Source organism: Anser brachyrhynchus (assembly GCF_964034855.1).
Source record: "Anser brachyrhynchus genome assembly, chromosome: 4".
Taxonomy (NCBI): domain Eukaryota; kingdom Metazoa; phylum Chordata; class Aves; order Anseriformes; family Anatidae; genus Anser; species Anser brachyrhynchus.
This window is the reverse complement of record NC_137698.1, coordinates 67,041,472-67,067,861: the sequence shown is the minus strand read 5'-3', so window position 1 is coordinate 67,067,861 and position 26,390 is coordinate 67,041,472. Positions and strand designations below refer to the sequence as shown.

The 26,390-nt window shown below is 41.4% G+C and overlaps 2 protein-coding genes across 7 annotated transcripts in view; both read right to left on the bottom strand.

The window, feature by feature from the left end:
* The window catches only part of TBC1D14 (TBC1 domain family member 14), a 66,860-nt gene extending 57,774 nt beyond the window's left edge, over positions 1-9,086 (bottom strand). The window contains exons 1-2 of one of the 3 annotated variants that reach the window (XM_080592029.1): positions 8,937-9,086; positions 2,886-3,621 (exon numbers count right to left, since the gene is read on the bottom strand). In XM_080592029.1, coding sequence (XP_080448155.1) covers positions 2,886-3,559 — 674 coding nt within the window. In that variant the 5' untranslated portion in view covers positions 3,560-3,621; positions 8,937-9,086. Of the gene's footprint in view, positions 1-2,885; positions 3,622-8,637 lie in introns of all 3 variants that reach the window. The other 2 variants (XM_080592027.1, XM_080592028.1) reach the window with 2 other exon arrangements.
* A 7,699-nt stretch (positions 9,087-16,785) lies between these two features.
* KIAA0232 overlaps positions 16,786-26,390 on the bottom strand; it is a 67,539-nt gene continuing 57,934 nt past the window's right edge. For all 4 annotated transcript variants that reach the window (XM_080591993.1, XM_080591996.1, XM_080591994.1 and 1 more), the window contains 3 exons: positions 22,465-22,546; positions 20,422-20,519; positions 16,786-19,422 (listed from right to left, as the gene is read on the bottom strand). In XM_080591993.1, the coding sequence (XP_080448119.1) occupies positions 19,243-19,422; positions 20,422-20,519; positions 22,465-22,546 (360 nt within the window). In that variant the 3' untranslated portion in view covers positions 16,786-19,242. The remainder of the gene's footprint in view (positions 19,423-20,421; positions 20,520-22,464; positions 22,547-26,390) is intronic.

The following is a 26,390-nucleotide window of genomic DNA, read 5'->3' as shown; positions in this document are numbered from 1 at the left end:
ACTACACAGCTGATGGGGAGCACACCACCTCATATGCACTGCATGTGCAAACACACATACACAGGGAAAAACAGATCTACAGAGTGCTAAGAGAGAACGTTACATCCTAAAGAAGATGCTCCCCTATGCATTTTCTTGATCCTGCGGAAGATTTAACCTTCAGTGACATGTAAGCTCCTTCAATACATGTGACCAAGCACTGGAGGCATCTAATTTTTTTTTGTCACTACTATGTCTACTGGCAGCAACAACTCTTAACTGACATATCCAGTGCAACTTCTGTCTCGACAAGTTTGGAGAACCCAACACACGCTCAGCTGACAGACAGGGTTCAACACAAGCACAGCTGCTGTTTCAAGAAGTGAGGTTTCTCCTTTTACCGAATGTCAACAACTTGAGCAAAACCTCAGCTGACTCATCGCAGCCCACAGCAGTTCAAATCCGCATCCCATCGTGCAGGAGAACCCCCAGAGACCCAAACCTGCCGAAGAAGGCTAAGAACGCCTCCCTTGTGCTCCACGGTCAGGCTGCTGGAAGGTGGAAAGGCTGCATCCAAGCCCCCAGTGCCTGTTCGTCCACCCTGCATGTGAGTGTGCACTGAGCAAGGCCAGAACAGTTTCGCTTTCTCCTGCCATAAGTTCATCCTTGGTTTCTGAAAGGGAAGGTTTAGATGTTTAATGCTCACTTTGTCCTTTCAGCACAAAGCCAGGTGCTGAAACCATGCTCCTCTCAGGGACTTGGTTTACACCGGTCACCTCAGCATTTTTTTTTTATTTTTTATTTTTTTATTTTTACAAACTACTCCAAGCGGCTCATTTCTCAGCAAAGTGCTCGTTCCAGATACCACTCCAAATGCCGCCTCCTCCCCCAACACCATACACAAAGCCGGGACACTCAGCTTGGAGGGAAGCCCGCCGAGTTCATCTACCCAAGCGTCTGTTCAGCTCAGGAAGGCGAGGAGTGTAACAGCAGCCACAGGAACTGCAAAGATCATTAGAGGGTACAAGGACAGCCACGCAGGCGGCAGGTTGCAAATACCAGAAAAACTAGCAACAGCATGCTTTAGTCCTTAACGATGTAGACAACATAAGCTGTATTTAGCACTCCCTGCGGGGCAAGAGGACACTCAGGAGTCCCCTGGTTGTTCAACACCTGTGAAACGCCACCGGTTTGCATGACCTAAGAGAACGGATGCATAGCATCCAGGTATGTGGAGTACAAGTACAGACAGCGAGCAGCCCTGTTTTGGAAACAGGGCAGAAAGCAGGTGTTAAAGGGAAGGATATTAAAGGTCAGGTTACAAAGAGAGCAGCTGGAACTTCAAAGCTGATAACCTAGTTTGAACTTAAGCCTCATATTCTCCTGCTGACATCACCTGGTGGCCAAGATGACCTGCTCCCCATTTATAAGGTAATAAGGATGTCCTTTGTTCTCTGAAATTCAATGCACCTGAAAACATTCAGGTTAAAAAGCTCAGTCTAGTGAGTACCACTGCTTCTGTAGCACCACTGGAGAGCACAGCAGAACAGCATTTGGACAGATGGTTTTATTTTCTTGGATGGAAAAGGTTGGGAAGCGGTTACACGTCCTCCTTCAGGCAGGGCCTACGTGTTGCCGTTCCGCGGCGCTCCCTCCAGGCTGAAGGACAGCATTTGTTAGAGTTAGCAGCTGTGCTACCAGAACGGGTAACAAAAGTTCACACTCTGAAGTGCCAAGAAACCTCTTGCTTCAGAATTGAGTCTGGTCCCATGGCAACACACAGACAGAGGTCTGCAAAAGCTTTAACACCTCAAACAGGACTGGTAAGTGGAGTTCGCTGCAGGCATTTCTACTGTAACTTGAACCTAAGCATGAAAATCAATGACAGCTTCAGCCAGTTTTAGTGAATCTGAAGGAACTGCTTCTCTTGAGCTTTGCAATTAAGGCAGCCTTTCAAAGAATGACGTTTGCCAATTCTGTAAGCATTTTATCACCTCTTCGTCTCATGCAAAAAACAAGTTTGAGTAAAAAGAGATTAACCTGTTTTGAACACATTTTCTTCAGTTAGGTACAGCCAACACTGCTTAATGTCTTCAGTTTACTTCTGGAATCATTCCTCTGAAATATAACATACTTCAGACATTACGTCCTAAAAATAAGAGGCATTTACAAGGCCTTAAACAGGAAAAAAAAAAAGCAGAACGGTCCTTTTCCTGAATCACCATTTTGACTTACCTAAGGAGCATCTGCATTTAACACACTTCATCATTCATACTAAATCCACTTTTAGAAGATGTCATGTACCTGCTTTGAGCAGTAAATGATCTTATTTCAACAACTGAGTGCCAAAATTCCCCATCAGGTGTTCCCATGCCACACCAAACCGAAGGAAACAGGGTATTAACAAAACTGCCATTGAGGTTGGGAAGAATCATAGCAGTCAGGAAGTCTGACAAGCATTCGTGTTTTAAACTTCATGCATTCATCAGTAAAACGCTCCATCACGACTAGACCACCTATGAACCCTCAGATGTCAAAGCTCTTCCAAACAGGTATGTACCCTACCTATATTTATTTATGGAACATGAGGTTAAGGATCTTGGCCAAAACACTGAAGGCATCACTGGAGAAGCCTGGAAGCAAACCCTTTTTCTGTAAGACAGAAAGAATCTTTTACGAAGATTTAAAATTCCTCCATACAACCTAAAGATAATACAGAGCAGGATTCAAACCCTTAGTAGGCAATATCGGCCCACTTATTCAGACCAGACCGATTATGTTCATAATGCCATTTTACACTAAAATAGCAAGCTATTTTCTCTTTCAGAGTAAAATATACAGAACATTTCTCCTATGGTCTCGTTTACTCTCACTGTTAAGATCAACGTGTTTTACAGAAACATTACCTGGCAAAGAAGTTCGTGAAAGGTCCCAGTATTTTTCGCTTGCTGTCCACGTCTGTCTCTTGGCAGCACTCCTGCTGACTCTGATCGTTGGTCTCTTTAGTGGAATTCAGGGTAACATCCGAGAAGTGCGCTTCGTCAGTCTCAAGAGTCACAATCGCACTTGAACTGCTTGTGACCACGAAGTCCAAAATGTCTTCGTTGCTAACAGATAAAGTCGTTGACAGTTCTGTGCTAAGACTGGAAACACTACAGACAGAGATATCATCGCTTCGATTCAGAGTTTTTGAAGTTGGGCTATAAAGTTTGACGGTGTCATACCCAGTTCTCGGAAAAGTAGACGATTTTCGCACAGCGTGATCGTGTTCAGACGTCAGAGAAGGTGGAGGCACATAAGACGGCAGCGTGCACGCGCTCTGGAAAGCTCTGTCAGGCACAATCTCAGGTTCTGACTGCTTTCTCTTCCCATTTAACACACTGCAGTGAACAGGCTCTGGATTTCCTATTTCTAGAGTTGGAATACCAGAATCCACGGATTTAAGGCTATGACAATCTTCTAAAGCACTGGAGGGCTGACCAGGTCCGTACTCAGGCAACGAGAGAGATCTTGGGGCCCTTGAATTCAAGTTTTGAAGACCCTGGATACCGCCGCCAACTCTTGCGTCCAGAATTCCCATCAAGCTCAAACCATTTAAGGAGTTGGATAAGTTTACGTCCGTTGTCTTGGGCCAAGTGGTAACTGGTTAGAAAGGAAGAAAAGACAAGATTATGAGTTCGCAGGGAGATATTTTTTTTTTTAATTACACTCAGTCCTGTCATAGATTAGGCTCTGTAATTAAAAGTTATTCTTCATCTCCTGCAGATAATTAATGTCCCTTCCCCCTGCTTCAACAAGCAGGACAATGGCAACTTAATTTAGGCTTCTAGAAAATGTCAAGCATGAAAAGCTTTTCTTCAACAGTTTGTGTGCCAGTGATCGCTCCACATCCATCTCCTGAGAGCGAAATTACACGCTACAAAAATTGCAGTACTTGAATGTCCCACGTCAATATTAATACAGAAATTGGAGATTGGTTTTTTATATAGTCATAAATGCATATTTACTGATGTATAGGACCTATAAACATTGTTTCCACACACATTACAACTTAAACCAAAATTACAAAGCGTGCGTTTAAATAGAATTTCTTTGCTTTCTTCTGGAAACCATAAAACTGACAATAAATTTGTCACTCAAACAGAACGCATGCTATGCGAGCTCTGCACTAAGCAAGAGATGCAGAACCTGAACAGCTATGAAGTTATTCATACAGACAACATTTTGACAACGCACATGATGCACTCCATCAGTGCACGTACAGTGAAACTGACACTTGCACATCTATTACATTTACTGCACGCAGGGACCCCTCTACTTCCTATTTGCACCACTACTGACCCTTTAACACCCGACGTGACTGTTACCATGGCATTACATCCGTGGTTCTGTACAAACACTTAAATTATGTCCAGCTCTGCCGAAGTCTGCAAGGTAATTACATCAGCTGGCAGAAGAAATGTGCACATACTGCTTCAGTTTCTTCCCTCCGAAACACTTTCTGTGCTAAGTGTGAAGCAGTGCAGAATACTCCTCCCATCTTGCAAACGGCTCTTTCTAAGCAGATTTTTCTCCGGCTCCTGAAGCCGGGCCTCCTGCTGCAGGTCTCTGTTCTCGCCGAAGCGCAGCACTTAATTAAAGGTGCCAGTTGTCCTCTAGGAGGTTCCCCCCATTCAACAAATAACTCGTTCAGGAAAACTGCTTCCTCCGAGCAGGTCCAAACCTTTGGCTCACAGCCCTTCAGCCCTGCCAAACGCCAGGGTCTGAGGCATCGTATGGCCTTAGATCTGAGCCCATCGATGCACTCTGGAGTTGTGCTGCAGGCAGGCAGTGAGCAGAAACACTTCGCAAACATATTCCATTTCTATAAATTGTGAAGATATTCCCCTAAGCTTTTAGTCACTTGAAAAGTTCGTGAATCCAAACCTAATTCATAGGTTATACCCACTCCTTAACTGACCTCCAGAAACTACACGGTCCGTCACTCCACTCACTCCCAAGTTTAAGAAAAAGCCAAGTAAAAGCCCCTCTGGTTATCCCACCTTTTGGACATTTCCAGAACTTTCTAACAGCCAACTATGTACTACCCATGAAAATCAATTGCTGCAGCAAATGTCTAAGCCTTTGGATAAGCAAGGTTTCAAACTTACTGTTTTGACTAAAAAGCTTGCGAAGATGTACACTTTTCTTATAGAGTTGCTATAGCGACTTTTCTTTTTTCACATTTCCATGGTTTGAAAAGTTTACATCCTCTGCAATTTTAGGAAGTCACGTCTTCAGCTAGCTAGCACACAAACTGCACACATTATCAACCTCTCCGGTCAGTAAATTAAAGTTGCAAGGGTCGGCAAACAAAAACCTTGTATAACAATTCCTGAATAGAGGAAAACTGTTCTCGCTCTTGAAGCCAACTGTGATATTCAAAGCGTACAAAAATGCCATAAATTGCAGCATTAGATACAATTACTGCTGCATACACTTGAATCTTCTGCTCTTACACCTTCTTGCTTGGGTTCACTTATTTTTCTCAAGTTCATTTGGCTGTTTTCTCTTCCCTGTGCTCACCCATCCCTTCACAGACACCGCATGGCTCTTTAAATCAAGAGCTCATCCAGCCCCGGCACTTCTGCACACACAGACAGAATTTGACAAGCACGGGTGCAGATGTTTGCTTTACCCCAACTCACACTTAGTAACGCACCCAGAAAGTAAAGTTGAGAAACTCAATGAGCCAGGAACAACACTGACGATGTTTGGGTAAATGGCACAAACACGTTCCCCTAACGAATTCCTTCACCGACTGCCTTCACTTCTGCTCAGCAACTTTCATAAGCAGGCGCCAGTCCTTAGTTTATTTGCACAGCTCTTCCTGACTAAGCTTACAAACCGTAAGCATTCAAGCAGCCTTGGCAAGAGCTGGGACGTACAGCAGCTCAAGAGGCAGAACAACTCTGGAAACGAGAGTTCACAGTGGTGTGAAAATAAATTTCCATGCAGGGTGCTGAAGCTGTTTTGACTTGGCTTGATAATTTTTTAAGGAGGAAATTTAACAGGAAGAGATTCTTTAAACAGGCAAACAGCAAATGCAGAAGTACATAACAGCCATAGCTCGCTGGAGCAAATTATGCAATAACAAGCTACAAAGATTTTACACTGTTCAGCGAAACCGTGAGAAGCTTTGAAGTACTCATCAAGGGCTTTGAGTGAAAACTGGAGATGCGATCAGCTGTCAGAAACATACATGAGAACTCCCTGATTCATTTTGCATTAGGCTGTTGCAGGATCGCTTTTAAGGATGTAGTAGTATTTATATTCCTTATTTTAGCTGCTTCGCTGGCAAGTGCGAAAACTGACAGTTGATGCCAAACATTCAACGGGTTGTGTGCTCCAGTACTAACTTCTTTCCATGAATCATCTAGTACTGTCACATTGTTGTAACATTATTACCATGATAAACATGGTAACGAAGTATTATTAGTATAATAAACTACTGAAAAACAATAAGCAATTTCATCTGCACAACAGCCACAATCCCCATGACTTATTCAGATGGTAATATATCTACATAAAATTGATATATGTAAAGTCTTCCTTAACATCCTGTATCTTACGGGAGCCATGATCTCATTAGTGTTAATCTACCAAATTGCAGATAACGAGAGAAAAGGAGACAAAAGAACACAAGAGAGGACACAAGTAGCAAGGACAAGGTACGTAGGGGTCATTTACACATTAACTTTTCCAGCGTAGGAGTTATAGGCACCAAATAAAGTCAGAGTTGTAGCCAGGCCCAAAATTAAGATCAGGGTTCAAGTGATGGGAACGTGAGCTGCACAACTCCTTGCCAAAGCACACAGTCTGATCCTAGAAGTTTACATGCAAGTTCACAAAAGAAAAGAAAAAAAATCACTAAAGATTCCTACACGCAAAGAAGCTCAGTAAATTCTTGAGCTGCAAGTGTCAGGGCCTCAGGAAAACATCAATAACCATTAGCCCTGCTTACTGGCTCTCTCGCAGATAACTTTTTCTGTCTGGTAGGTGGGGTTTTGGTCCGACCCCGTATGGCTGTCCATACGGCCCTACACTACTGAGATTCTGATCACGGCACGTAAGAAGGCATGTTCTGACAACACCAGAGCTCTACAACAGGTTTTGACTTTCCACGTCACTCAGCCACGCTAAGGGAAGATGTCACAATTGATTTTAACTCCTAAAACATGTACCATAAAATAGGGTTTTTACCCGTTTTATTGCAAATTCTTAATAAAAACGTTAACACCATCAAACTGTTAGAATAAAACAAAGCTCAGAAAGAAGCCAACTCAAGTCACATTGTTTTAAACTTGCAGGAACTTGTAATGGGACTTAGACAAAGAACTTGTTTAGAAAGTATGGTATGACAACAGCCCAAGATACTACCTTTGTATCTTCTTGCCTCGCAGGAAGGAGAAGAATGGTTTGCATATAGTGATCAGCTATCAAAGGGTTAACATCATTTTTATCACCTTGTCTCCTCAACATATATCTCCGCCAACTTTTTTTTTTTTTTTAATTTTTAGGGTGAGGAACTTCCTCAATTACTGAAACTCGCAACTGCTTTTTTCTTCTTAAATGTTTTTTTTTTTTTAAAGTGAAAGGTTTAAACCTTTTCTTGCAGTGTTTCTCGGTGCATTCAACAGAAACATGCCGTACGTTAGTGCTACCGAGCGCAGGTGACCTCAGCGCCGAGGAGCATCAGCCCCAGCTCTGTTTATCGAAGCTCCCCTTGGTTCAGCCTGTTTGTGCTCACACGCTAGCAGCCACAGTGCTGCCAGCAGCGAAGAACTCCCGAGGCTACAAAACAGCTCGGCTCTCCACAAAGCCAGGAGAGACAGCGATTACGGCTACACGCGCGATCGCTGCCAAAACTGTAACGGCAAAAAGAAGAGAAACGACTTGGGGTTTTTCACTAAGCTGCCGTTTATTTATCTCCCGGCTGACTCCCCTCACGAAGGGCGAGCTGTGCAAACCTGGCTGCTGAGCGGAGCACCTACAGCACCCAGAAGCGAAACACTGAGGGCTTTCCCACTTTCCTGCTGCAGCAGGCAGGCAGCACAAATGAGTCACAGTGTTTTACCAAAGCCTCCGTTCCAGAAGCAGATTACAGAGCTTTTTTTTTTTTCTTTTTTTTTTTACACCCCCAATATTACTCAAAAATGCGAGGCCAGCGTTAAGTTGGCAGCAGCGCCGCAAGAACTTCAAGCTCTGCTGCGAGGTCCCTCAGTATTTCGCCTCCGGGAATCGCCTAAGAGGCTTGGGTTACAGACGGCGAGAGATGAAAGTTGTTCCCTTTCCACGAGCCTTAGGTCTGACTCGGCGCTGCGAACGGCTCCTAGCCGGTGGCCTTGATGAAATAATAATAATGATGATGGAAAAAAAAAAAAAAAGTAAAAAAAAAAAAACCACCAGCCAACCAACCTACGCCTTTCCCCAAAGGCCTCCAGGCCACGCCACGGGGCCGAGCAGCTCCTCCAACTTTTTAAGGGCCCGAGAAGCCGCCCCGGAGACCCCGGCCCGGTCACCTCACGGCGGCGCCTGCACCGGCTCGGGGACCCCCCGTTCGGGGACCCCCCCGCCCCCTCACCCCCGCAGCCGTCCCCGCTCCGTGCCCTGCCTCACCCCCAGCCCCGGGCAGAGCCGCGGCCCGGCGGGGCTCGGGGGAAGAGCCGCGCAGAAACTTGGACGCCTCACCGGTGCGGCGCTGCCCTCCGTCGCTCTGCTCCTGCTGGGCCATGCCCGCCCCTTCCCCGCTGCGGCACTAGGAGGCGGCCGGCGGCTGCTCCATCGCCCCTCTCCGGCCCCCGCGGAGGAGCGGCGGCTTCAGCGGAGGGGAAGCGGCGCAGCCCTCGCCCGCCGGGTCCCCTCCGCGGGCAGCGCGGAGCCTCCCATGGCGCCCGCCCCCGCGGCGGGCACGGCACCTGGCTGCGCCGGCGGGACAGGTGCCGAGCTCCTGACGGGACTCCCCGCTCTCCGTGCCTCGGCTGCCGCCTCCTCCTCCTCCTCCTTCTCCACCTCTTCTTCCTCCTCCTCCTCCTCAGCCCCAGCGCCGCCCGCCGGCCGAGGGAACGCCTGCGCGGTGGGAGGCGGGCTGGCACCCGGGGGAGGCGGCCGCTGGCCGCCATTTTGAGGCGCCTCCAGCTATGGGGGGCGGCCGCGGGGAGCCGTCGTGGGGGCTCGCCTGAGGCACAGCCCGGTGGTGCCGGCTTGTGGGGTGCTGGGGCGTCACCTGAGAGGTCAGCGAGGAGGGGTTCCCCTGGAGAGGGTTCCCCTGGACCGGAGGCTCCCCCCAGGCAGGGGGTTGTGAGGTTGTGGTGGGATGGCCCCCGGGGAGAGGAGAGTAACAGCGTTTTCCAGGCTGGATTTAAGAGGGAAACAAAAATTGGTGTTTTACACTAGTTTGTTACTGTGGGAAGTGTCGGTCCGGGGGTGTATCTATGTTCCTGTGGAACTGGCCCATAATGCCAGGAGTCGAGGCTCTAGGGTGGTCGTGATCGCTGGTATTCCAGCATGTTGTATTTATGTTTCCATTCTGTCAGATTTATTTACCTTCTTTTACCCCATCTCAAAGTGCTCGGATGTTTGCATCATCAACACAACTCTCTGTGCACCCACACACTGAAATCAAAGGGGTTAGAAGCACTCGGTACCTCACAAGAGTAGAGCTCATGTTTCCTTTTTGTGTTTGAAACTCATCTTTTTTTTTTTTTATTTCCAGAAAGAAACAGTTCTAGGTAGCACCCAAACTCAGTGATCGTGTCTATAGATTATGTTAAGATATATTAAGGTAGCAAAGCTGTCATCCACCTTAAGAGCTATGTAAATACGAACTTCTCATGATCTCACTCACACGTGTTAAGTCTACCGTAAAGCTGGAAGCGTGAATGCAGCAAATACAGGAATATCTGAACTTGTATTAATGTAATTAGTTAAATAACAAGAAGAGCAAAACCATGATTATTTAAGCTTTGATGTGGGCAAGTTACACCTGAATAAATTGTCAGTCTGAGGTGAACGTACACTGGAGTACTTGCCACTGTGACCCCACTGACAGCAATTCCGTGGTACCAAGATGAGAATTAGCACATTATCAAGACGAGAAGAAGGCACTTATCATCAACAACCAAAAATTATACCTCTGCAGGTATATCTCTGGTTCAGAGAGAGATAAACTTCAGCTTTTGTTCTGCTGGATTTGTAAGATGAATATCAGAAAGAATATGAAACAGTTAAAATGTCACATTTTTCCTTATCTTAGAAAATCACTCCTACCTCTGTAAGAAACCTTTTGTATTACCTTTAAAACAGAGTAAATAAAAGAAAAACTGCTTTGAAACACTATAATATAGTGTTATAGTATAATGTTATATGTATATAGTTTATGCAAGAGATACTATTTTGGAAGATACACCAATTCCTTTTTCGGTATTAATATTTTCCTTTTGTTTTGGAGAATGGAAATCAATCCCTCTTTTGTAGCAGCTAGAAGATTGTACCGTCACCACGGTATCATCTATCTTTGGTCAAAGTTGTTAGGTCCTAGGGTAAATAACAATGAAAGTATGCAGTCATGAATTCTGCATCTGTGAAGTGTCTCCAAAGGAACTAATCACACTCCTATCTTTGCAATTTTATTTAGGATGAAGAAACTTAAAAAAAAAATCTGCCATAAGAGATCTTTCAGCAGTAGCAGAGTGTAGAGTAAGCTAAAAGTTTCACATCAACCAAGGGAGTTAGGCACTTAAAGACTTTTTGACTCAGTACTTATTTAAGAGTAGAATTGTGCCCTAACAGTCATAATGCCTTGAAATCTTGCCTTGAAATGCCCATTCTAAACTGATTTATTTTAGTGGATTTTTCCATTTCCAATCCACTGATGACTCCTCCTGTTCAGCTGGTATACTTCTTGACACCTACTCACAACAAAACTCATATTGTTCTTTGCACTGAAGACACGTGTAAGAACAACCAGAACCCCACTCTGCTAGGCAGCATAAAAATACCAGGGTCAGCCTTAAAATGCTTGCAGAAAATCACAGCCTAGTCAGTGCAAAATATATACTCTTTACTACGTGTGAATGAGCGTATACTTTGTTGAAACGAGTAGTAGCATTTTGGTTGTTGTGAGCTACTAGTAAATTTTACTTTTTCCAGCAACAGTTAGCATTAGTTCTGTTAAAGCTGCCTCCATCAGAGATAATGTATTTTCTCTCTGCAGGTATTGTGTATTATTATTCTGTATTGATGAAGGGCTGAAATTATGTGACTAAATACAGCTTCATTAGCCTTCATGGAAGTGTGGAATGTCCTAATTACTAAAAGGAAGCTGAACAGGTACTACCAGGTACAGGAAGCATAAATGCATAACTAAGATCAAAGGAGTGCTTTAGAAACCTTTGTTTTTCTGCTGTGCAACATTTAAAGGACTTCATCCAGAACAGCAAGCTGAGAAATGGCTTGCTCATTTTAGTAGTTGGACTGTAAGTAAACCCCCAAAAGCATGATAAAAAGTCAGCTTTGATGCTGCATTTTTTGCTAACATGTCATGTGCTTGTTAGTGTTATTTATGTCTAAACCTGCTTGACTGCTTAAGGAGTTTGAAAAACAGAAATTTGCATGAAGTGTCATGACCACAGAGTATACAGGAGAAATGTTTGCAGTAGCTTGAGGTTTTTTGGTACTAGGTGAGCTGTATCCTTCCTGAATTATTTGGAACCTACTAAATACTTCTTAAAACAGTGAAACGTGAAATGAAAAATAAACCTAAGTAAAAATATGTTCAGCCTTCACCATAATTTGAGTAGCCTGGCACAATGAGAAGGGCAAAAATAAAAAATCCCTGAGAAACATTTACACTCACCACTCAGAGTGGTTAGCATCAGTGTTCTGGCATTGACTTAGAGTCAGGTAAAGCTGTAAAATAAATATTTAGGTTTGTAAAAATTCCAGGACAAAATCCTGATATTTTAAAGTGCAGGAGTGTTTTGCCTGCAGCTGCTAGGTAGAAATGAAGCACTGGATAGAGCAGCCTGGGATTGGTAACTGATGTTCACCTAGCAGGCAAAAAAACATCTAAGTGGTCTAATAATAGCTTAGTGGTAGAGAATTTAATTTCTAGAAAACGTATTTCAAAAGCCCCACCATACAAACTCATATCCATACCAGCAGAGTTAGATGCACCAGTTTTATGATTACTTTGCAAGAAAGCAGGAAGGGTTTTGTGCACTCTGCTCTGTCACAACAATTTCTCCAAAATATACATGCCTATGGAAAAAGTATGCAAAGTAACAGTCCTTACTTTGTTCTTTTAGAGTAGAGTTAAGAAAGAGTTAAGGAACGGAAATGCAAGCTCCCCTCATGCTTCTTTAGCCTATAGATGGTGGGAAATCATTCTCTGCTTACTCTTTCAGTTCTATTTTGAAGCTTCAACAATTTTGCAATGGAGAAAACTTTTAAAGAACTGGGGGGAACCATCTAGATTGTAGTTTCATTCATTGCAAGCCAAGTATGATGCAAGCGGGTTTCAGACAGCCAAACTGAGCTTTGTGTGAATCAGCTGTGCAGTTCCCTATCGATCTGGAGGTCAGCAACTCTCTGTCATAAACTAGTAGAAATTCCACTGTAATATTTCTTCCCCAGTTAACCAAAGGTTTGCACGTTGTGGAGATCCAGCATTCACACAACACTGTATGCCAGCTGACCAGCAACCCCTGCCTGGATTTCCCATCACTGTCATTTAAGGTAGGTTTTTTTGTTTGTTTGTTTGTTTGAGCTCATGCAAGCCAGAGAGCAAGCATGCTGAGTATAACAAGTGATGGATAATCTCTGATACATACAGTCCATCGTGCAGAGACAGAGAAGGTCACTGTTGAAGGTGAGTGTCAGAACAGAAATGAGACATTGATCTTTTTCCTCCTTGCTTTACAGAATTGCTTGTACATATGGGTAAGTAACTACTGCCTGTTCCGGGGCACAGGAAAAGGGAACAGTGAATTCATGTTTCTGCTACTGACTTGCAACTACGAGCAAGATGATTTGATCAAAAATTATTACCTGACAAGCAAATGGTGATGTTTTTGACAAATGGAGAATAATTATGCTGTTCTCCTTCAAAGTCATCACAAATTAATTTCGCTCTCACCAAACTAATACTTGCCTGTTTTTTGTACATCTGTGCTTGGTAGCAGTCAATTTCCAGCACAGCCATCACCTGCATGGACTGTCCAAGGCAAGTCTGTCCACCAAAACAGTTCGATAGGTTTGGGATGAGTTGGGAACAGCTAGAGAAACTGCCATGTTATTCTCCCCAAAGGATGGCTCCTTTTATAGGAATTTAATTCTGATAAATGCAAAAGGATGAGGAAAGTGAAACCAGGTCTATAACTGCCATTACTGTTCATCCTTTTGTTACCACTGGGTAAAAACAGACTTTTATGGTTTAAAGCTTCCATCTATGAGACAACAAGAAAAAGAAAACTAGGAGAAGGTATTGTGAGACTTCACAGCACTTTTGAATTGATATTACTGAAACCGTATGTATGTGACCAGAATGTTTCTATCGTTGTCTACAAGCTATTTAGGAAAGACAAAATGAGTAAAAAGGTCTGAAGAGTAAGACTATACATACTAAAAATACTGCTTCTTGTATTAGTATCTCAACACAATTTAAATTGTGTTTCCAAAAGCAAATAGATCAATTCCGTAACACAAAAGGCATTGCACCCAGCGTACGGTAGCTTTCTGTTGGAACTTGCTAGGAAAAAAGCGAGTACCGATCTAAAATCAGTTGTTGTCTAGAGCTAGTAATGTTGAATGCAATAAAGTAATACTCAGCTTGGGCAGATAACAGATCCAATTAATATTCTCTATGGAACTGTAGTGCTTCAAAAGACTTGGTATTTCTGTCTTGAATAGGATTGTAGGGAAAAGGGAAGAAAAATATTTTAACAGCATGAATGAGAAGATGACTTTGTTGTCAAATAGATAAAGGTTCCAGAATCAATAGAGTAAGGGCTAAAATCCCATCTTAAAGCGAAGACAATTAAAAGCCAAACATCAGTACAAAAATTAGAAGTTATAGAACGTAAAAAAATATAAGAGAGAAAGAGTAAAATCCTACTCATGAGCATTAGGAGTGAAAAAGAAACATGCAATACCAATAAAGGAAACATTCAGTACCAATTTCTGTCCTGCATGTGGAAGGGATCAGGGTAGCCTACCATAGTAAGATTATGAGGCAAATTATTCCTTGGAAGATGGGTTTTAACCACTCAAACACTGTAATTTTTTCAAATGCAAGCTACTGGGATGAATAAAGGGAAAATTGCACAAGATTTAAGGTCACACAGGCAATCTAATGTGTTTTTTTTTCCTTCTTTAAACTATGAATCAATTTAAAAGCCCTTCTGGATATAAGCTGTTCCTGTGTGGAAAGAGGATTCACAGAGCTCGAGAGTTCAGTTTGTTCCTCCTTTTTCCCCCAAGGCAAGATGTATGCATACATACCTGCATAATTTCTGACACATTTGTCTAATCTGTTCCTAAAAATCTCTAATGGGGGAGGTAATGTCAATTTTTTAGGCAGTCTATTCCAGTGCTTATGTATTTGCTCTCAGTACCCCAACCGTACTGTAGTGCTATTTGCTAGAGCGTTTCCTTGTCTACGATAAAAAAAAAAAAGCACTGAGATGAAATGAAAACATAATCATCTATACTTTTTAACATGCTTAATTGTTTAGATTGAGTATAGAAGAAAGAAGAAAATAAGAATTTGAGAATACTCAATTTGTGCAGTAAGGGAAGCAGCTACATGTCACTGTGTCTCTGCTTCCTTGTAGTGGGAAAAATGTCTACGCAGAAATGATGGGCAGTGAAGCCTTCTTCATTAACAATGATGATGATTCCTAAAACCTTTATGTTAATATAAATTGTAGCAATATTACATAGACATTGCTAATGTAAATAAAAGTGACCCTGCTGCGTGGTGACAATTAAAGAGACTTACTACAGCTTTCACACCTCCTCATGGTCTAGGATTGACTGGGTTCTACAGCAGCAAACAAATTACAGCAAGAGGTACAGGTCTTCCAGAAACACTTTTCCTTCAAGAAAGCTGTCAGGTAGGAAAAGGCAGCGTGCACAGAAGTCTCTCCTCTCAGTCCATGTCCACGGTGCATTCTTTGTAGGTGATGCTATAGGGAGGGAAGGATGAAGGAGGGCAGGGGAACCAAAGTTTTGCCACTCACTTTATTCCACAGCCTGCTGACCTGCAGCCAACTCTGCCAGCTTTGTCTTTCCTTTAAGTCCCATTATGATCATATTGAGCCTATAGGTAGCTCAAAAGTTCGTAAGCGCCTGCCTATTGACATACATATTGAGAGCAACTTGAACACTGGAAAAGGGATCTTACTGTATGAAGCTACAGCTATCAGGTAAGTTTCATTTGCCCAAAACCTAACAGTTTTGTTGCTGCTCGTTTCATGGGGCATAAAAGAAAATTGAGATGCTAAACGTGAAGGGTAGATGATGAATTCATTGGCGATATTTAAATATGCAGCTGCTAGCAGGAAAACGATGAGTTACTGACGAGGAATCCTGGCAAGACCTGCTCTCCAGGAAGCGCAGGACATTTCCATGCATCTTCACTGTGGACAGCACCTGCACTCCCCTGCAGGCACGGCTTGTGCATTTAAAGCCTGCCCTGCCACAGACAGCAGCGACTGCTGCCTAGAATATTCAGTGTTTTTCGCATGATAGAAGCAGGGTTTATACTGGAAACTAATGCCTTAAGATAGGTGGAGTTGATGCTAATTTAGATACAAAAAGTGAAAGTAATGCTAATTTAGATACAAAAAGTGAAAGTAATGCTAATTTAGATACAAAAAGTGAAAGGCCTTGCTGATCATATTTAACTTTTATCAAGCATCTATGAACACAATGAAACTCCTTTTGCTGTACTATTTAAAAGAATTCAAAATAATTTGTTACCAAGATGAGTATGAAAATTCTGTGAAATTTAAAAAAAGGCAAAGCTTGGTACATATCTGTGAATGAAAGTATTCACCCAAGCTCCTTACAGAGCAACTATTTCGCCTTATTTTCTCCAATATGTATGCATGTATTGCTCTCACTTCACTTCTAATTCTGGGGAGTCAGAACATTCTACGCAGAAGCTCACGTCACTACAGCTGTAAACTTACAAAGACACAATATGTCTTACAAAGACATAATGCTTGTTTCCACCAAGCTGAGTATCAGCCTAGCACCAACCCCCCCCCCCCAAAAAAAAAAGAAATGTCCAGCTACAGAGTTGCATGCCACAAACAGTTTTTCTAAAAGCAGAAGTCAGATATGGACCATTTGATGGCTGAGCACAAGTTCAAAGCAGGAAGTCTGCTAGTCCATGTCTCATACTTCATACTATATAAAAATATGTCTTGCAACGTGTTCTCCAAACATGAAGTTGTCATTACAAATTAATTTTTGGATTGAGATCATGACATTTTCTACAGAAAAAATTAAAAGTGGGGGCTAAACTTGTTAGATTTGCTTTGGCCATCTTGTGTTTTCTTCTTTTGTTTAAAAATACATATGCAGTTGTTTTTTTTTAATGCTTTTTCCAATACAAAACAGGAAAAAATACTAAAATGAGAAGGACTCCCAGATTAGATACCTCAAGCTATCTATTCAGAAAGTTTAATTCCTAACTGGCATGCTGTATCTAAGTTATATACAGCAGCCAAAGAAAATGAAGACACACACAGCGTCCAATTGTCCTTTTATATTTTTTATTTGGTGTTAAGTAACTCCACAAGAAAACAAAATCAGTTACTCTGGTGTACGTGAAATCAGAACAATACAACCACTTGAAGCAAAAAGTAGAAACAAATTTCAGCCCAGGAATGGAAAACTGATACTTCAGTGCTATGGATATGCAATGCGCTTCATACCACAGTGCGGTTCAGCGTATGCCAATCTTTAATGCTTTTGTTGTTGTTTTGTTTGTGTTTCTATCCATACAGAAAAACTAAAAACCACACTTCAACTCTCACTGAAAGCTTTAGAGCTTTAGCCATTAAACTATGAAAACAAGTAAAGACAATTTGTTATTGCCCAAGCTCAAAATACGATTTTATTTTCCCCAAAGGTGCTGAAATTATTACATGCCCCAATGTAACTATAAGCAACACCTTTGTTCTTTTTGAGCCCTTTCTTACCAAAAAAGCAGCTCTAGCCAAAATTAACTGAGCTGAAGTTTGTGTTTGAAATATGTCCATTTGGTCATTTCTTGTTCTTGAATGAAGTTCTTTTCCGTTCTTCAATGTAGTGATTTGAAGAATTTACATGTAAAGTTCTTTGTTACTTTCATGTTACAGTTAACTAGTTCTCAGTGCAGGTGCTAAACAACCTCTCAAGGAAGCTCCAGAAGAAAGTAAAATATATAAAAATCTATCCAAAGTCTGCAAATAAATTAAGAAAAGAAACTGTAAAGTGTCAAAAGACTCGTTGTATGAATACAAACCCTAAAGCATAGTTTAATAGGAGGACCAAAAGAAAGTCCCTGGGTAAGGACAAACCAAGCCAATTTTTGGTAAGGATCTCAACAAAAATGTCGCACAAAGAATGGCATGATTTTCTAACCATGTATTTCAATTCTTAAACTATCGTTTGAATAAAGGCAACCAAACCCAGTTATTCAAAAAAACCCTTCTCACACAGAACATATTTCAAAGCCAGTTCAGCTCACATTTCAAACAGCTCTAGTTCTCATGAGGTTTATTGCCTGTCAAAATTAATGGTTAAGCTTTTCAAGTCAGTATTGGACTTTCTGCACTTCCTGATGTTATAGACATGCTGCTACTGTATAATTAGTTGTTTGTTGTTTTTTAAACTATGAGTTGGTAAAAACTTAGAACGTTTAGTTTTGCAAATATTGCTCCTCCTGGCTTATACGTTTTGCATAATGTGTTAAAAGCACAAGGAGTTGATAGTCTTGTACAGATGCAACTTGACAATGTATTGACTTTCTAAGTTAACAAAATAAAATTTAAAAGCAAGTCACATAAAGCAACAATCACTACTGCAATCACACATGTATGTTTGAAGTCATCACTTTCCCGACCCCCACCCACCACACACATAGCTTGCCCCACACATTCTCTCAGAAACACAAAATGAACTACGAGATTTACTAAATTACAGCCACAACAGCAGCTAACTGCAGCAGCCACAGGATTTCTTTCAAGTGAAGCACTGACCCTTTGCATTTAAAACATCGAACACTCTGAGCATTTTAGATAGTTTCAGTCATTCAGGCTCAAATTCAGTAAAGGATGCTTTTGCAGGTTACACAAATGCCATCATTTGCAACAAGACAACATTCTCATTACTTGTTACAGAATTCACAACAATCCACACATCACCCCAGTGGTTTATTATTTTTGGTGTTACTTCTTTTTAAAGTCCTGCCCTACATCGGCAAGTTGCTAAAAAGGACAAAAAAAGAAAAAAGAAAAAAAAAATCCACATTGCCTCCATACCTACAAAAAATCCTTGGCTTCTCCAGTTAGCAAAAATACAAACCATGGTATCCTCAGTGTTGGTTTGCGGGAGGGGGGGAGAGGGGGAATCATAGGATAGAAAACACAGTTTCTGTAAGTCTCTAAAGCACAACCCTGTTGTTCCTACTTCAAAGTTATGAGATTTACTGAATGAAGACTGGACAAGTCATTCATGCTTTTCTCCTGCATTCAGAAAGGCACTGATAGATTACAGTGTTAAGTATTTATCTCCCAGTTCTTAAAGAACAAAGCCTAATGTGCCAAAAGCTAAAGTCTCTGAATAGCAGAAGTAGTTGTAGACACTGCGATGCTAAGAAGATAGTAATAGTGGTAGGGCTACAGTTACGAATGAAAATAACTGCAATTAAGATGCAAAGAAGCAGTGGTACTACTAAGACAAGCACATGCACATCCATTCTTGATTTGACAACACAATCTAGTCTAGTTCAAATAGCCAAGAATTTAACAGTTTGGGGGTGAAAAAAAATCTTCAACAGGACAGCTGTGTCCCCATCTATAAAATAAGCAAGAAGAGAAAGATAAATACACATCTGAATCCATTAACTGAAGAGGAAACTCAAGTTGTTGTTTTAGAGCTACAGACCCTCAGGAAGGATAGTTTTCCATCTCATGTTACTTTTAAATCATCTGTTCTACTCTGCAGTTTTCAGAGTTGAGTTCGAGAAAAAAGCTCCTCCTCACACGGATCAGCCCATTCGCTTCCACCTTCTGAAGCTGTGTCTTCAGAGCTGGAGCTATCACTGGAGTAGATCTTCTTCCTGAAGCCATTTGGTTTTGCCTCAGCATCTATATCATCTGCACATCTTGCTTCATAAACAGAAGAAACCTAAGGATTTAAACTGACAGTGTTGATGGGGAACAATAAAAACATGCCTGCTTTTTTCTAGGCTGGTAAATTGTATCGTTTTCTACATGGTCAAGAGAAACGGCACAATTAAGGGCAAATTATCCTCTTTGCATTACGTATCTCCTCTTGTCCATTACGTATGAAGGATTACAGAACAGCAGGAAAAAAAAGGTTAGATTTTTATTTTATTTTTTAATTGTAGGGCCTTAGTATTTCAGGGCCCTTTAACTTTAGGATTTGCACAAAACAGCAAGAAAATTGAAAGTGAACTCAATGTGTCATTGCCACTTTTTTTTTTAAACACAAAACTGCTGTAAATGCTGTCTCCAAATTTTGGTAGTAAGTATCAGATATCAAGAAAACAGCACAAATCCAATTGTATTTCAAGCAAAGCCTGTATATTTTCATCTGAATCAGTGAAGTTACAGCAAGCATGTCACAGTATTAAATTTAACTGCTATCATCACTATCAAGTTTGAAAGCACATAAGTTGGAGTTGGAAAGTACATCAGTAAGCGCACGTATACATGAAGAAGATTTTCCCTACAGCAAAAATGACTTAAATACATCAATTTTTGCTTGTAAGGAGGACAGAATTCAGCATACATTGTGTTTAGACCTTTAATTACTGGTCCTTTCTGGCTTCATAGTGCACATCAGCCAGCCCTATGGTTGGTGAAATTTGAAGTCGAGGAAAAAGACTCATACGTTTAACACACAACTCACAAAAGCCAAGTATTCCCAAAGGAAACTGAATATGCTGAATTATTACAAGTACAACGCTCAGCACTCTGTAGAGTTTTCAGAAGAAAGCTCAAGACACAGAGGAGATTAAAAAACAAAGTAAGGGTAGAAAAGCTTTTGAAGGTTTTTGTAGGAATTTCACTTGAGATCAGACCGAGAACTCTGTACAGAAAGACATAGTGGCACACCCTTATAAAATAGAAAATACCTCCCCCAAAGCAATGACAAACTTACCATATTAAAATCTAAAAGATGTTCATCATCATTGGATATTTCCTTTACATCTGCAAATTCTCCTACACCATTCTCTCCCTTGGCATTTGTATAACATTCTTACAGTGCGTGAGGAAAAGAGGAAGAAAAAACAGATTTGAGGAACACTGTTATTTACATTTAGCCAAAATAAATGCACCTAGAGAAGTATGCTTGAAATTTACACTCTAAGTCACTTAAACTCTGTGCTTGCGGGGGATTCTAGTTGGACTTCCTTAAGAAGCTAAGCAGAATATCTTACTGAGACTTCATCAAACCTTACCTGGATAACCAAATAAACACAAAACAAGCTATTTAAAGAAAACATTTTACAATAATAACGTACAAAGGAAGAATTACTTCATCATAAATGGTTCCATACATTTTTCAGTTCTGATAATGCATGGTGTTTTAGATCATATTTCTATACCCACGGAAAATACAGTGCAGCCTGATACCGATCGAAACTCAAAACCAAACGAACACTTGATGTAAATGGCTGTAGTTTGTATTTACCAGAGTAAACTTCCATACATAATGACATATATTGTATCAATATATATGGATCACATGCAATGTCCATATATAAAACTATCCATACAGAAAACTAAAGATTTACGGAAGAACAACATTAACTCTGGTCAACTTTGTCTAAAAGATGAAATCCTGGAATTACTCAACTTCACAGAAATTCTGTGACTGTATTAAATAAGTTCTGGACACAGTATTTTACACTATATATGTTGTCTTCCCCTGCTGAAATAAGGTGGTGAAACACTAGATAAGTTTGCAAAATCACCAGTAGATGTCAGCAAAAAGATTACACAAGTCACTTGCAGAAATTAAAGGATTACTCCGCATAAAATACATACTCAGGGTTGCGAATCACTGCATTTGCTATTACACCAGTGATATCTCTGCAATTACCGACATGGAAAACAAACTTTCAGAGGACACCAAATAACTTTACTCCTTCAAGTTACCAAATATTTTTCTAGTATGGGAGGCCCAGGAGGCAAATCAAAGTCCTGTAGGCATGATCCCTTTCACAGAGCAAACATCTCTATGGCTGGGAGTTCAGTAAGCAAAGATGGTTTTGAAAGTAACCTCCGCTGTCCTGAACACCAAAGTGAGGGCACTCACGAAGTTGGCTGCACTTTAAAAATAATTCAGTAGTAGCTACTTGCTAATCTGCTTCCTTATCATTACAGAACCAGGTCTCTGATCAAAAGCTTCTTGCACTGAGCCTCTGCCAAACAGAAGCCACCAGATATCCATCAATTCAGCATGCAGAACGCTTTTGTTTATCTTCTTGCCTTCTCCCCCGAAAAGATAAATTGTTATGCAGCAAAATCCAGAAGAAAAAAAAAAGCTCTGGATTCTTGCCTGTGTCCACAGAAAAAACTGGCCTTGGGCCAGCTGTCAGATGCTACAAATTCTTGGGAGGCAACAGAGAGTGCTGGAAGCACACCTGCTTTTGCTTACGAGCAGCCTGCCTACCAAGACGGGACAGAAAGACTCCCAGACTGTCACTGGAAAGGAGCGGCCAAGAGGCAGATCCCCCCGCTTCCCGGCTTGAGAGAAATTCCACACATTCACTGAATAGCTGGCGTGGTGTTTATGCGAACCCAGAAAACATAGTTATCATATTTTCACATTCTAGTAAAATTAGCCGCCTAAAAAGCATGACACGGGTTGAAAGATACTCAAAAATGCAATGAAGTATTTTCAGAGTCAGAGGTTAACATCCCGTGCAAAGCCAAGCTCTGGAATTGAGTGAATTTGCAAAAATGGCAAGACCATTTTAAAGGCACTTTTGTTCAAGAGCTATTTAGAAGCGTGCCAGAGATGACAAATCTCTCTCATCTAGAGATCCCAGCTCTCAGATTACTATGAAAACTTATTTATTTAATACAAATTACATTTCTAATTCATCTGCAACAATTCAAATCCATAACGAAGATCACTAACAAATTCTAGCATGGGTGCAAGAGCAAGTTAGTTTGAACATGCACAGCTTCTTACCTTCACACTGTGATGCAGGAAAAAGGGGAGAATAGAGCGCCTTTTCCCACCAGCATTGCTTTTCCTGGCTGCCACTCATTCTCTGCAGATCAGTATTCAATATAGGAAACGGTTTAGACAATAATCATGCTTCGTTATGCCATAAATAATATACTTACACGTAAAGGAGGGAACTCGGGTGTTACAACCAATTTGCTAGGTAGTATAGGTCACACTGTTCAATTTCTAACACTAATGGGAAAGGACTGCCAGGCTACAGCCATTACCTGAACTATTACTGCTAGTATGAATCCCACTCAAGGGCTCGTACTGTACCGATACAGAGCCGTACAAACCCAGAACAAGAACGTGATTTCCAGCTCTACACTTTATGGTCTTAGTGAGAACACACAGGTACCCAAGAGGTGAAAATTACAGTGACATAATGAAACAGCATTAGCCAACGTGATAAATAGTTCAGTGTAAAACAACACAGAGAAGGAAGTAAACAGAAAGCAGCAAAATTTAATGCTTAAATTCTGGAAGGATGAATTAGCAGTACCATTACCATAAGCAGTAGAAAAAAATCATCTAGAGAATTAATATGTCAACATGAGGAAAAACTAGTTGATAATCTGTATTTTTGTTAAAACATTGTCTCAATCTGCTCACGTTTTTATTTACAATTATTTACATTTTAATCTCACATTTTTATCTATTTTAATCTACCTTTTTATGCCTAAGTAGTCTTCCCATGCTGTATTTTAATGCTAATTTAAGTTTACCAGATCCTTTTCCTTGTGAAATTAATGGACGTAGCTAAAATACTGAAGTCATGCTCCTGGTTTTATGACTGCATCTGTGGTAACCCCAATGACCTTCAATAGATTATGCCAGCTTGTAGCATCCCCTATAGATGCTAGGTGGAACAATTCATACAAACTACACTGCTACTAGCCCCTATAAAGTGTTGACAAAGGAGTTTCAACACAGTCTCTCTCTGTCCAGCCTCCTCCTCTGTAAACCCAAGAACATTTCGGTATGGAAAACCAAGGAGCCTCCTTTTGCTCCCCTTTAAGCTACCACAGAACTACAAACCTACCGAACCTGAACTTACACATTTTTAACAGACAGAAGTCCCTCTCAAACCTAACAAGCAACTCAAGAGTGCTGTACTCAGAAGTGCCTGCCAGATGTAACTTTTTTTTCCCCAATGAAATTCTTCTATAAGGAATATCGAAATTCCCCATGCTGGTTTCCTATCGCAACACTCTCCTTTTGGAACCACCGTCCAAAAGCTCAAACCCCAGCTCCAGAGAAAAAATTTCTGAGGAAATTAAACCATAGACAAAAAGAAAGCCAGTACCAAATCCTTTTTGTTTGGGATGGGACAGGGGGCAGGAGCTGCTGTCTACTCCGTACGATCACTGAAGAACACCATTTTTCCCTACAGTTGCCGAGATGTTTACTACAATTGCTCATCTGTCATCACGAACATTTCTGTGATCTGAAGCACCCTTATCTAGTAAATACGAAATACCAATTTGGCGTTCTCTGTTAAAACTGCATTTTCAACGTATGCCTCCTTCTCACACATACACCTCTAGTGTTTTATGAAATGTTTTAAGTTTTCCAGCTACCCCATCTAAACAGCTGTTATTCTCAAATTTTACTAGTATTACAAACTGCAAGTTGCAGTCTTTCCTCTCTAAAACTGTTCATAGTTATTTTACTTTTCTTACCCACAGCTCAAAGACAACAAGGCCAAACCAACTGCAACGACTGCTTCACTCCTGGTCTTGCTGCAGCTCTGAGAGAAGACTGCTGGGTGGCTTACCTCTGTGTTACAGCCAGACATGGGCTAACTGAGGCTTTGCTTAGAGCCTCTGGTTAAGGACATGTAAAATCACTTGAGGACTTCGGAATTCCCAAAACTACTCTATGTTATAGTTACGCAAGCTTCTCTTGCCTCTGAATCCTGTTTAATTTTGGCCACAACCTTCTACTCATTTGCAGTAATGAGGTCAGAATTGCACAGTTCCATGTGGAAACTCAAACTTCAATCCTTTTCTTTCATTGCCTGTATTTGTTTCTGTCCCCTTCCCCATACAGAGTTAAGCCAACAGCGGAACAAAATCATTTTAATGTTTGCTATCATTTATGCAAGAGTTTGAAAGACAAGAAAAATACCCTCAAAACACATCATTTTGTGTGTCTCAAATAAACCTTCCTAAGAACTTCGTACAACAGCAGGGCTATCCACTAAGGTCTTTCATCTAAAATTTCAAATGAAACCTCTCGTATACAAAAAATTATTATTCATTGCAAACATCCAAAATTCACTTTCTAAAGCAATAAAGGCAAGTATCAGTTTTGGTTTTTTCAGCTACGTGCTGTTTCAAAGATCTGATTACAGTGAAACAACCCTAACCTAGCCAGGCTAAAGCAGCTAACACGAAAGAGAGATTTTATTAATTGTAGTGGATGATGACCGTTTTAAGCAGGATATTTGATCACTAGCATTGTGGTGGAATAGCAATTGAGTGTTGTGCTAAGGATACAAGTGAATAAAGGGGAAAACGGGCAGAGAAGTGAAAGATTGTTTCCTGCCCCATCAATGGCGTTTCCTATAGCAGATGCGGTTTTTCCTCACCTCTCCCACTCACATATGTGCTTGAAATAAGGCAGCTGAGGAAGATTACTGTTCTGCACAGCTTTAGCATACTGCTGCTTTCTTTGCAGGACCGCCACGGAGAGCAGTAACTAATTCCTCAGGCGAGGAAGCTGCCCTGCGAGCACGCAGCAGCACACCACCTTACATCCCCCTGGCGAGAAGGGCAAGCCACTCTGGCGCGGTTACCACTTCTGTTGGCCGAGCTGGGCCTACCAGAACGAATCCCAGGAGAAGCATTTTATTATGCTACTTGTTTTACTTGCATCATTTGTTCCATATCCACTACAGGAAGCAACTGAGGTATCTGACGCCGAATTTTTCGGCGGTGACCACCAGGCAGCCTGATAAGCAGCACATTCGAGTGGCGCTGTTGGCATGCTGACACTGATGGAATGAAACTCTTCTCCCTACAGGACACCACAGCCACCTTTTTAGGATACCTCTGACAGGGGCATTTAGGTGTATGACTACCTACAGTGTCACTACAGTGACTACCAAAGCTGAGAAGGCCGAGGTCTAAAAGTATGAAACTAGAATTCAAGGAAGATGACCCAATCCTACAACGGTCCACCCACAGACCTGGTTCTATCACACCTGCAGTACAAGGTGGGGTTACACGAACGACAGACGTACGGATGGAAATGGTAAGGAAAGAGGTGTAGGAAAAACCCCAGGGGATGTGGGTTGGGGATTCCCCCCCTTCCCTCTCCTCATGCATACAAATACTTTAAAAGGGAAGTTCATGTTGCAAATTTAAAAGACAACCACAAATCCCCAAATACATCTCTCCCCCGCCCCCTTTTTCTATTTCCTAAAATATTTCTCCTCAGGTAAGAGCTTGATTGCTCATACAAGTAGTTCATTAGGAATTTGTTATTTGTTATTCTTCTGCCAGGAATAAACAACAAATAAAAAAATGTTTTATTTTGCAACTTCTCAAATTTCTTTGCATTTATGAGTATGAAACACATTTTCTTCTCCCCCAAGAACTGGCATAGGATTTGCTTAACAACTTAAATCTTATCAATAGCCTGTAGGAGGGGAAATGTTAGTTAAGAAACAGAAAAAAAAATTGAACTAACAATTTTATATCAGAAGAGGCAATAATTTTTGCTTATTTCCTTGCATCCATCACAAGTTCTTCCCTATAGTTAGGGACAAAGCTCCCTGGCAAGTTCACGTGGCAGATTAGTCAGCTGCTAGCTAGAAAAGTTGCATGGACAGAACTTTAGTCTTCAAGCGAAATTTATGCAAAGCATCAAATAATCCCTCT